This window comes from Limulus polyphemus, unplaced genomic scaffold (genome assembly GCF_000517525.1).
Source record: "Limulus polyphemus unplaced genomic scaffold, Limulus_polyphemus-2.1.2 Scaffold1797, whole genome shotgun sequence".
Taxonomy (NCBI): Eukaryota; Metazoa; Arthropoda; class Merostomata; order Xiphosura; family Limulidae; genus Limulus; species Limulus polyphemus.
In genome coordinates, this window is record NW_013667407.1 from 216,095 (window position 1) to 228,283 (window position 12,189).

The window sequence follows — 12,189 nt, forward strand, 5'->3', positions numbered from 1 at the left end:
CGGCTAGCGCAGATAGCCCTCGTGCAGCTTTGCGCGAAATTCAAAACAAACAAACAATCTGAGGAATGAATATTAACCTCAGCTTAAAAAATGTTAAATAAATATTAATTAAAACTCGGAAAATTCAACTGAAATTATGTACAATGGCTTTATTTCAAAATAATTCTTAAGGGGGGAGTAAACTTATGTTAGCATATAGAACGTTCGTTTTGGAAGAAACTTCGATCAGCTTGTACGTGATGATATTATATACTACGAAGTCTTGGAATGGGTAACTGTATCCTTTCCCAATAGGAAATGACGTCCCTGATTATGTGTGTGTATTTTAATCAAGTATCAAGTCCCCGAAGTATTTGTTTTGATATGCCTTTACACTACTGTAGTAGATTCGAGAAAGTATATTTGAATTAATCTTTTCATAAATACATTAAAAGCAAAAAAAAAGTCGAACGCTGCAGTGTCCTATTCTGCTGTTTAGTAGTTGCGCGTTTGCTGCGCAACTGTACAAAAATTCCTGAAAAAATCGTATTAAGGAAATAAAGTTAACCGATATGTTACTGGGAGAAAAGTTCGTTTAGTTCTGCAAGATTTGTACATGTAATTTTCAATTCTTTACTAAAACTAATTCAAACTTTCAGGTATATTTACGTTTGTCGTGGTCATATTCTGGTTCTTCTGTTGTTAGTGTGAAAGTACTGTCAATTTCATCGCACGACTTCTCGTAAACACGTTGTCTGGAAACAGTGAGCCTGGCCACTGGCTTCATTGGGGCGCCACTGGGATCGAAAAATGGGGATTGCGAATTATTCGGGAATGTTGATGAAATCCGCTGGATTTTTTCTTGAGGTTTGGTCGGATTGTTCGGTGACTAAAAAACGAAGACAAGACAATTATGGTAATAATATACATACAATCACATATTTAAAGAAGCCCGTAAATAATGTTGATACTTCACACACACACACACACACACATACTAGAATAATTGTTCAGAATTATTAAATTAAGGAAATAAGCCAATAGGCGGTAGCAGCTATAGCCCGCATATATTACTATATTTAGTGCTACTTCACACGGATGGATAGATGGATTATGCGATTTGACATTAATAGCAGAAATAAATGAACCCATACATTACACTATAACAACAAAGGCAAATAACGTACGTTGTAATATTAACAATACTGATAGATGAACCTATGTACTACACTATAAAAACAAAGGCAAAGAACGTACGTTGTAATATTAACAATACTGATAGATGAACCTATGTACTACACTATAAAAACAAAGGTAAAAACCTATACTATGACACTAACAACACTGATAAATGAACCTATGCACTATGCTATAACAACAAATGTAAAGAACCTACTGTGGCATTAACAATACTAAAAATGAACCTATACATTATGCTATAACAACAAAATGTAAATAACTTACACTGTGACTTTAACAATACTGATAAATGAACCTATACATTACACTATACCAATAACGGTAAAAAACCTACGTTGTGACGTTAACAACACTGATATATGAACCTATGTACTACGCTATAAAAACAAAGGTAAAAACCTACACTGTGACACTAACAACACTGATAAACGAATCTATACATTACACTATAACAACAAAGGTATATAACTTACACTGTGATATCAAAAAACATTGATAGATGAACCTATACATTACACTATAACAATAAAGGTAAAGAACTTACTTTATGACATTAATAATACTTATAAGTAAACCTATACATTATGCTATAACAGTAAAGCGGTGCGATATTAAGAAGACTAATATGTTATGAACACCGATAGATGAGTCTAAGGTGTATTAAACTGAAACACAATAAAGTAACCTACAATCTATTTTAACAAACAGTTGCTGAAACCATGAGCTATGCCATTACCAACACGTTCCATAGTGATATTATAAAAATAGATAACGGTATATAAGTGAACCTACTATGTGATTTTAATAAACAGTTATTGAAACCATGATCTATGTCATTATCAATTCGTTCTATGGTGATGTTAAAGAACAGATAACGGTATATAAATGAACCTACAGTGTGACTTTAACAAACAGTTACTGAAATCATGATCTATGCCATTATCAACACGTTCTATAGTGATGTTATAAAAATAAATAACGATATATAAGTAAGCCAACAATGTGACTTTAACAAAACAGTTACTGAAACTATGAGCAATGCCATTATCAATAAGTTCTATAGATACGTTAGAAAAATAAATAACGGTATATAAATGAACTTACAATGTATGTGATTCCACTGTCTGTGCCAGCATCCCAAGGGTACAAATTCATCACCTTATCACCCATCCAGGAGCAGTTCTTGAGGCACAGTTCGAGCGTGCTGACCCCCACAATCCAGTCAGGGCTAGGCCCAAGCATGCTCAGAAGGGACATCAGATGATGCTTTCTGTCCACTCGGAAAACGGCAAATGTCTTACCATTCACGCTCGGATACCATAGTCCGCGTGCTTTGATGATTGTGCGGATTTTTTCGGACTAGAAAAAATTACGGCTCTTTAATGCAGTGAATAAACTTATTTTAAAGAAGAGAGAACGTTTCAGTGAAGATTTAGATAGTGAATGTCCATTACAAATTCAATTATACCCTTGAAAGTCTGTACTATAAATGACCGTTAGGTACACGTTATTTGTAAAACATTGTTCAGTACAATATTTCTTATAAACAGCTCAGGCCAAGTATAATATTTTAACAAGACATTATATAGTAGTAATTTTAAAGAAGAGTGTATTTTGAGTTAATACTGAATTTACTCATTAAAATTTAACAGGATTTTGATGAAATTCGAACCAACCAATGAAAACCCAATGAAACCCAATGAAAATAGAAACAGAGTTCTAATTTTGAATTTTTAATCTAATTGTATAATTGTTTCAGTTTCTTCATATTGGTTACGTTACATTTTCATTAAGTTAAGGTGAAATAATAATAATAATATAGCTTCTGTATTATTAGTATATCTTAACTCCGTCGCAAGTGTCTCTATATCATCAGTACAACTCAACAGTACCTCAAGTGTCCCTGTATTATTAGTACACCTTAACTCCGACACAATACCACAAGTGTCCCAGTATCATTAGTACACCTTAACACTACCTCAAGTATCCCTATATCATTAGTACACCTTAACCCCGACACAGTGCCACAAGTGTTTCTATATCATTACTACCCCTTAACAGTACCTCAAGTGTCCATGTATCATTAGTACATCTTAACAGTACTTCAAGTGTCCCTGTATCACTTGCACACTTTAACTATCACACAGTACATCAAGGATCCCATATAAGTAAATTACTAATCTTGTTTTTTTTTTTTTTTCGTTTTTGCCCTTGTTGATGGTAACATAAAACATTCATGAATGTGTTTATGTATGTTGTATTTTTTCAAATTATAACAGTTAAACTTTGAATAAATAGTTTATATTTAAAAGAATTAGAGAAAAATTCTAAATCAATTACTCATTGCTACAGACTTTAAAGATATATTTCTCGTTATTCTGTCAAAGTTTGACTTAATACATAACAGTATTTCCTCATATGTTTATCCAAATCAAACTCGTGGAATCATGCAGGTAGCTTATAGCAGTTAACACAAAGACATGCAAATAGAAATAACATCATTAAAGAAAGTATCTAATGCAACAAAATAAAGGTTTCCGTTGTAACCTTTTTTGATAAAACTTCTCTTTGCAGCCAGCAAAAGGATGTGTCTGTGCAAGCTCTGGAACACCTTTTTTTCCTGCTTCGTTGAAAATATATTTGGCAAAAAAAGTAAATACATCTAAACAAAATATTAACAGGGATTTCTCACAAATAAGAGAAAGTTTGTTTTATTTCATCAAACAGCTGCACAATAGTCTAGCTGTACTTTGCCCAATGCGAGAATCTAACCCCGAATTTTAGCATTATAAGTCCTTAAGCTTACCATAGAGACACTGGGGGCTATGACACAAATGAAGAGTATTTTACCTCAGCTTTTAGTTCCGCTTCCAGCTTTTTTGTAGCACCCCATTCTGCAACCTGGCGGACCCCTTCTGAAGCAAATCCACCATACTCCCACATCCGAAAATCTGCACTATGGGAGGCGCCGATTATGTCAGAGAAATGGGTTAGCCATTCATCTACAAAAATGACAAATTAATTGTCTTAGAACAATATTAATTAAATACTTCCTCCAGAGGTGGTTAATATTTGCCATGTTAAAAATAATATTACAGACAAACCATCGGTATTGTTTCACTGCAGGCAACAACTTTCCAAGTAATATATATTTGACTAACTTCAAAAATGATTTTTTTTTACTCTATTGAAATTCCTCTTTGCCAGCTAACAGTAGGAGATCAAACTATTTGCTTTACAAAACTACAGCCAACGCATTATTTGTAAATTATAAATAACAAAATAACAAAATTCATTAAACTCAGTTTCAAACAGTTTTAAATAGTATAAAACTAATAGATAAACAAATAACTATATTTAAAACTTTTGTTTTTATTTTTTAAAACCATTTTGTTTCTTAAGATTTACTTAGCATCATCAAGTGGCAAACTTTGAATGGGAGCGTCAACAGTTCGAAATTGTCACGCGCTAATGTATCAGTAAAAATATTACATCATTAATCAAAAGCTGTCGGTTAGTTTCTTCGACCGAAAATCTACCACAGTTTTTCATCCCCTTACTTGCGGATTTACAGAGCTTTTTTTCCCCCCATTTCACCAGGTTAACTTGGCATCATCTGATGATGTCAAATTAACCTGATAAAACGTCGTGAAGTAAAAAAAAAAGAACGTTTGTATTGTAAATCCGCAAAAATAGTGTCGAAATTTGTTTGCAAAATTGCCCGTTTTTAGTTCATATTTAACATTAGTCTTTACACTTAATTTGATACAATGATTTTGATGAGTCAGTGCTGACTTCTATTACATTTTTGCTTGATGTGAAATGTCACTGCTGATATTGTAACACGCGAAAGAATAAAAACTTTATTAAGCCTAGATTTTCAGGTTGAGAACAGTCCTTCTTCAGAGGCATAAATAAATAAAAACAATACATGACAGTTTCGAACTTTTGTAACTTTCATTTAAAGAATGCTACCTGGTGGCACTAAGTAGAACTAGCAAAATGTAGCAGTTTGAAAAGTTTTTGAAACATAGTTATTTGTTTATCCAGAAATAAAGAAGACCTTAGATTGACAGTTTCTTTCAATACTTCATTCAAGTACATAAACTGCAAATGTATTCTGTACAGAGGGTTGAGTACATTATGTTACAAAGATTTGGAGCCTCAACATGTCATTACAGTCCATCTCGCCACTTCTTGTCATGCTCTATCAAACTACTGTGTACGTTGACAGTAGTTCTGTAGTGTAGTTTTTATTACAAAAAAATCTCCGCCGTAATGCCTTTGTCCAAAGCACACCACTCCTACCTTCAGGACTTTCATAATCCATCTAGTATATGGGGGGAACAACAGTTTCTCAGCGCCCGTTTCAACAGTCTGATCACATAGAAATTTATTAGCTCTGTGTCCGGTGGCGACTTGCCGGGTATGTCTTCGTATGGAATTGTATAAATACCAGTTTCATTCTCCAGCTGCTTGAGATATGTGGCGATTGAATGGGAGGCATGACTATAAGCCTTATCTTTGGTGAACTCACAGCCTGTTGACCTCGTTTCCAGACCGAGATATTTCTTGATTATATCGCGTACTCTTGTATGGAGCACGGTTTTTGCCAATGACCTTTGCAGCGTGAACATGGCTTCTCACCTGTTACAAGATGCTGAACTTTGCTTATCACGGCCGGGATACGCTTGTTGCATGTCTCTTACCGAGTGATATGGGTGTCCCAAGTTGATCCGCATTCCTTTGTTTTCCAATTTTATTAAATATAAATGATATCCTTGTCCTGGAAATTCTAAATCCCGATGTGAGTGTAGGATTATTTTGCGTCGAATAACAATTGTTGTTTTCCTTCTCGAAAGCGATTAGTCTTTGGTGGTATCACACTACCTACTAAAGCCAAATAATGTCAATATAGTTCTGATCCATTTCGTTCCGCTACATAATTACATTGGCTGGAGTTGTAATGTGGCTTATTGATGTGCATTTTCAAAACCATTTAATATAGTGCAATGAACCCTATAGTTCAGGCGCATTATTATATTTATTATAGATTTAAAAAGTAGAAAAATAAAAATAATAATAAAGTTAAAAATTACGGTGGTGTTTAGGAGAATGCACAGAGTTTCATTATAAAAATTCATGTCTGAACTTGTACAAGAGGATTTAAAAGAAAATGTCTGAATACTGAACACAGAACTTCATTAAACTAAATGGCTAAGAATTATATAGAAATGTATTAAACTGAATGGTTCAACACTGCGCAGAACTTAATTTGGAAGTTCCTGTTTGGAAACTGAAATTTTAAATTACATGACGTCTGAGTTATGAGTAAAAGTACGCCAAACTTATAAAAAAATAATGCATCCAGCTAGATAAACTTACTGTTTGGGAAGTCTTTGGGGTGAGTATGTCGTGACCACAGTCCTTCAAAAGTAACCTCGTATTTGGCTTCGTCACAAGCACAACAGTCCTCAAGTATCTTTGTTTGTTCTTCGAGACTTTCTTTTTCTGTTTAAAAATGAAAAGTGATTTATAGGACAGCTGGTGTATAATCCCCGAGAGGTAAATAACTAATATCTTCCAAGCACTATAACACAAAATATGTGTTATGTTTTACACAAATATACAGCTGAGAAAAATACAGTTTTGTTGTTTCGATTTCTGTAGAACGAACGTTATGAATAGTATAATACTAATAGTAATTACTCTAATTAGGCACACTAAAAACATGTATTTTCCGACACTAGGGTGGTTTTGACAATGCTTTAACTTCTCCTAAACTCAGGTATTGAAGCTTCTAATGATAGAAATCCATTGTACCAAACAATTAATGGATAATCGAAATACGTTACATTATTGCTATAACAAGGTAAAAAAAAAGCACTGTTATAATAAAAGTGCATCAATCCACCCCCTCCCCAGTGTTCCAGCCAGTCTGATGAGCCGTGGTACTAAGCGAAAGGCCTCGTCGGCCTAGATATGGCAAATATAATGTGATTGATATATTTCAGCATATTCACATTTGCTTTCATTCACAAGCTCTTTGAATTATAAAAATCAAGCGTCTAATGACCAGTCATGTAATCTGAAATGCAACTGATTGATTATTCAGTCTATGTTACATTTTATATACATAAACATCCACCCATACACACACACACACACATATATAGTGATCTCACTCAGTCTGGTCTTAGTCGTCACTTCGAGGTGATTTACACAGAATAAAGTGCTCCATATTGTTCATGAACTATGGCTACACCTGAAACAAAACATTTGTGTGGTTCACGCCATCCGACAAATGGAAGCTGGCTAATCATAACAGCATGTTGCAAATCAGCTTACGGTGTTCAAAGCGTATTTAGCAGTATGTAAAACCACTTGGATCCTAATCGTGTAGTTTATTTGAACTCTTGGACAAGACAGACCTTCATCCATAACACCAGTAGACGACAACTATCTGTCAGTTCTTTCTGGTTCATCGCAATCGTAGCGCACATCAGGTGGCTACGGACGCAGCGTAACTGTACCGATTGTTAGAAACAGACTTAGAAAGCAGACCTGTGTGCAGACACTCGGTGAGATTCGCTCCGCTCACAGCAAACAATAAAACAGTTTGTCTCTCAATATTTGCTAAAAACTGGCGAGTCCTGCTGTACCAAACGACAGGCGTAATACTTAAAAATTTAATTACAAATACAGCCCCACTTTCGTACAGGAACACTACATATATGGCAGTAGTGTAAGCGTAATGTAAGAAGAAAAAAGCACTGACATACGTACCGACCTCTACGTCTCGTAGAATATGAACAGAATATCACAAACTTTTGAAGTTATGTCTACACTAATTTCTTAAACAGGGTTTAAAGCAGTACTAAACTACCGTAGTGTATTAACCACCATTAGTTTTATCTCTCGTTAGTTTAAGTTCTTATTACGTAAAGTTAATACTAGTTATATAACAGTTCCATATATGGCATAACATTACGTCATTAGTTAAATCACAAACGTTTTTGTTTATAAATTTCATTGTCATATTATTGTTATTTCTTTTCTAATCTTATCGTTGCTGAACTTCCCGAGTTTTTTCATTTACTTTTCAGGTACTTCTGAGGGTTTAACTTTATTTATTACTTCCTGTTTCCCACTCCGTGTATTTTGTTAAATGACAGAGGTTAATTAAAGCCGGGTTGGTTGTGCTGGACACTCCTCATAATATGTTTAATATAGTATTTTTCTTTTTATTACATTTATATGGTTATATTTTAGTTAGAGTACCAATATTATAGTTATATATTGTACGATTTAGGTATTGAATTTCTGATTTCATAAACATTAGCTTTTAACCGTACTATTTGTACAGACCTGCTATTCGATTCTACAGTAATATATGTTGTAGAAATTTATTATGGTGTCAGGCTCCTTTCAAGTTACGCTGTCAGAGCCTTTTAACGTGTTTTGATTGGTCACAAGACATTTTAGGGAGGGTTGTGTAAAGTTGTTCTTATACACAATTATAATGATTATGAAAAAAATATGAGTGAAAGTAAAGAAGATTGTTATAATATGTCAACCTCACCAAATCTGCTATATACAGTGCCGACGAGGCTTTTCGCTCAATACCAGGTTCAATCAGCCCGGCTGGGATATGACAGACATGGTAGTGATCGAGTCGCTACTTATATCATCGATTGCTTGAACATTAATTGTTTCGGTTTCAAATAGATTATTTATTATTTAAGCCAGAAATAAGTTTATGATTTTTATTAACATAAAATTATTAGTTTAGTACCAAATTGTATAAATAATATTCATACTACATTGCTCAACGAACATTAAATATTCAACAGTACTTAAAGCTAAAAACTATTATATATACGTTTTGTAAGTAAAGTATACTCCATTCTCTCTTAAATGTTAATTTCATTAAAAGTATTGGTCAACATGTTTATTATATATATATTTTTTACAATTTTTTTATTGATATATATATTTTTATTACAGAGAGTACTTTGCATTCTTAGCTTAGTATATGAATTTCAGAAAAAATCTAAATATCTTAGATTGGCCAAATCTCGTGAGATATTATTGGGTTTACGGCCGACAATATCGTTAACAACTGATGAAACAATGCATTCTAGTTTTATAAGTAAGAATGTAAAAATAGTATACTTAATTACGTATATTTATTACAGGATTTATTTTGATTTTACATTTGAATAGGTAGTTTGCTCTGATCGGAAGTTAGTAATTAATGCCATACGTTGTAGGGATCACATCATACGACCATTTGTGTTCTTTTTCAAGTGACTCCTGGTGATAAATATGGTCTGAAAAGAGCTCTATGTTTCAGAGAAATATCTGAGGATACCTTAAGATCTCATCAACACTCTGGTTTTAAGCATGTTCCCCGGCTGCTCTTACTGCGTGCGCTGAAAGGAGAATCATTTACATTTCAAATCACGTGACAGACAATCATATGGCTGATTTGCATGAAAATGGACTGAGGAGAGTAATTTACGTTTTTTCATAACCGTAATTTTTGTCTCTTCAATCTTCATAGGTAAAATATTATAAATGCCAATTAACCTTTAGCTATTTTATGCAGTGTAAAAAACTGATGTTTATCGACTGCAGCAAGTCTATTTTAGAAACGTCTTTTATGGGCATCATTTTTAAGAATTAAGTTATTAAACAAACAGCGGGCCTACCGAAGTCCTCAGTAAAAAATATTTTATGTATCATTATTGGTGTACCGTTTTTCTCTCTCCTTGGAGTTCTTTCATATTATCGGTTTGTTCTAAAAAAAGAAAAATTATTACTGTTTCTTGCTTTAAAGTTATTTTGATATTTTATATTAACAATTCAAATCTCTAAAGACGTTTATATTCTGGAAAACAAAGTAAAAGACAACTATTTATCTGACCTTGTATTTTATATTTCTACGAACGTGCTGACAAACCTAGCATTTTTATACACGTTAAGTATCTAATTTTTGGTGCTAAGTTATTCAACTTCCTCAAATATTTCGATATGAGTGGAACTTGAAGAATAAAGATTGGTTTCTTTTATAGAATTTTCAAATTGAAATTTTGCAAGGTTTATATTTTGATTGCCTCGGAATAGTGTACTTGTAAACAGACAGAGGTTGTAGGTCTGTTTTCCGTCTACAAATTTATCTACGAAATATTTTAGAGATTTAACAGTATACCCCGGTCTGTTTTCCGAATAAGCCTACAAATCGATTTAGTTATGAAGCCTCTTGAATGTTAATGTTGAATAACTCTTAGGTAAAAAACATCCACGAATCGCTTTTATGTTTATATATTCAGACTACACAGCAAAGGTGTAATATAACGCTTTCTAAACGTTATTCCTATGTGACCCCATTTTGATGCATAAATAATTACGCAAACCAAGGGAACATCCAAAACTACATAGCAACCAACACATTCAGAGGGAGAATTTTCAAAGCTTTTAAAACCAGAACAAAAGTAGATGTAATTGTAATAGTTTTCTCTCGATCCCACCGGCTGAAAACCGTAACACCTAATGGGGTCGCGATCCACAGTGTGGGAACCACTGGTATGATGCAAAAATCATTGGTCATGATATTCTTTAAGTAAGTTGTGAATTTTTTATATAATTGAAATGTTCAATACCTTTGGTAAACATTTTGCGAGTTACAAACTTATTTATATATATTTGACGCCTTATAGGAATAGCCTGAAAGGATGGTTCGAAATAAGTCTTGGGAATTACAGTATAGTCAAATATGCCAGGCAGTACCGTTGGAAAAACAATATTGCCAGTTACCAATATAAACACAGCATAAAAAATCATTAGATAATTTTAGAACTTTAATCTGATGTAAATATTCTGAACTTATATTTATATTTGATAACTTGGAAATTTATTCGTGTTAAGACAATGAATATTTTATAAGATGTAATATATAGTTTCTTCTAAAGGTGTATTTTACATGTTTTTAGTTTCAGAATTTCGTTATGAAAGAGTGATTTTATACCAATTGTCGCATATATCTTGATCGAAAAGAAGCTAACCAGAAAATAAATGTTCGTGGAATTATTATATTTCTGTACTATTTGTCAGAACGTAAACGTTTTTACAATACTAGATGTATTTCCGTAGTGTCCCCGAAAGTGTTGCATTTCAAGAATAAATAAAAACCAAACTTAAGAGCAACAAATATTTTTATTTCTTGCTTTTAAAACTTCTTTTGTCATGTTGTGTTGTAGCCTACAGAATGTATAATTCGTCTCGTGATTCATGGCATGCGCACGTTTTACTGGCGTCACGACAGTACAAATGACAACGTTTAGCGTCACTTATGTGACGTCATTTTAGTGTCTACTGATTGACAGACAACACATTACTGTATAGTGATGCGATTGGTTAAAACAGTTGACCCGTCCAAGCCGTCTTAGGCCCCCTTTGGGGAAAATAAATATCTTGTCTCGTAAGTTAGCCAGTGTATCTTTTTCAGAAACGTTGTTGTGTAGTGACCACTTGAGTTTATTCTCCTACATTCAACACACACACACACACACACACACACACATATATATATATATATTCTAATATTCCGATTTGTATATACAATTTATACGACAGGCAGAGACATTTACGAAAACTTACTTTCCTCACAAAGCACCCGAGTCAGTCCACCATCATCCATGTACCACACGTTTCGATACTCAACCACTGTTGCTCTATGGAGAAAATAAGGTTCAAGTTTTATCTTTCATCTATTAACATTCTATCGTTAATCTAGCATAAGATTCATAATTTATGTTATTTTGCACATGATATACCCGATTAAACATTGTATAAAGTACTGCACTTGTAATTTTTACTCTTTTTTTACTGGTTTCATATCGGACGGAGTAAAAAAAGAAGGAACAAAGTAAGAGGGAGCTTATATTTTCGTCTCAAAGGCAAACAGGGTATACGTTTAAAGTATGAAATAAAAATGTTTTAGACAAT

General features: G+C 33.3%; 1 protein-coding gene across 2 annotated transcripts in view; it reads right to left on the minus strand.

The window, feature by feature from the left end:
* Positions 1-11,911, minus strand: part of LOC106464970 (spondin-1-like) — a 51,387-nt gene extending 39,476 nt beyond the window's left edge. The window contains exons 1-5 of one of the 2 annotated variants that reach the window (XM_022392781.1): positions 11,842-11,911; positions 6,565-6,690; positions 4,030-4,181; positions 2,284-2,538; positions 649-868 (exon numbers count right to left, since the gene is read on the minus strand). In XM_022392781.1, the coding sequence (XP_022248489.1) occupies positions 649-868; positions 2,284-2,538; positions 4,030-4,181; positions 6,565-6,690; positions 11,842-11,881 (793 nt within the window). In that variant the 5' untranslated portion in view covers positions 11,882-11,911. Of the gene's footprint in view, positions 1-648; positions 869-2,283; positions 2,539-4,029; positions 4,182-6,564; positions 6,691-11,837 lie in introns of both variants that reach the window. The other variant, XM_022392782.1, reaches the window with a different exon arrangement.
* Between the last annotated feature and the right edge of the window lie 278 nt (positions 11,912-12,189).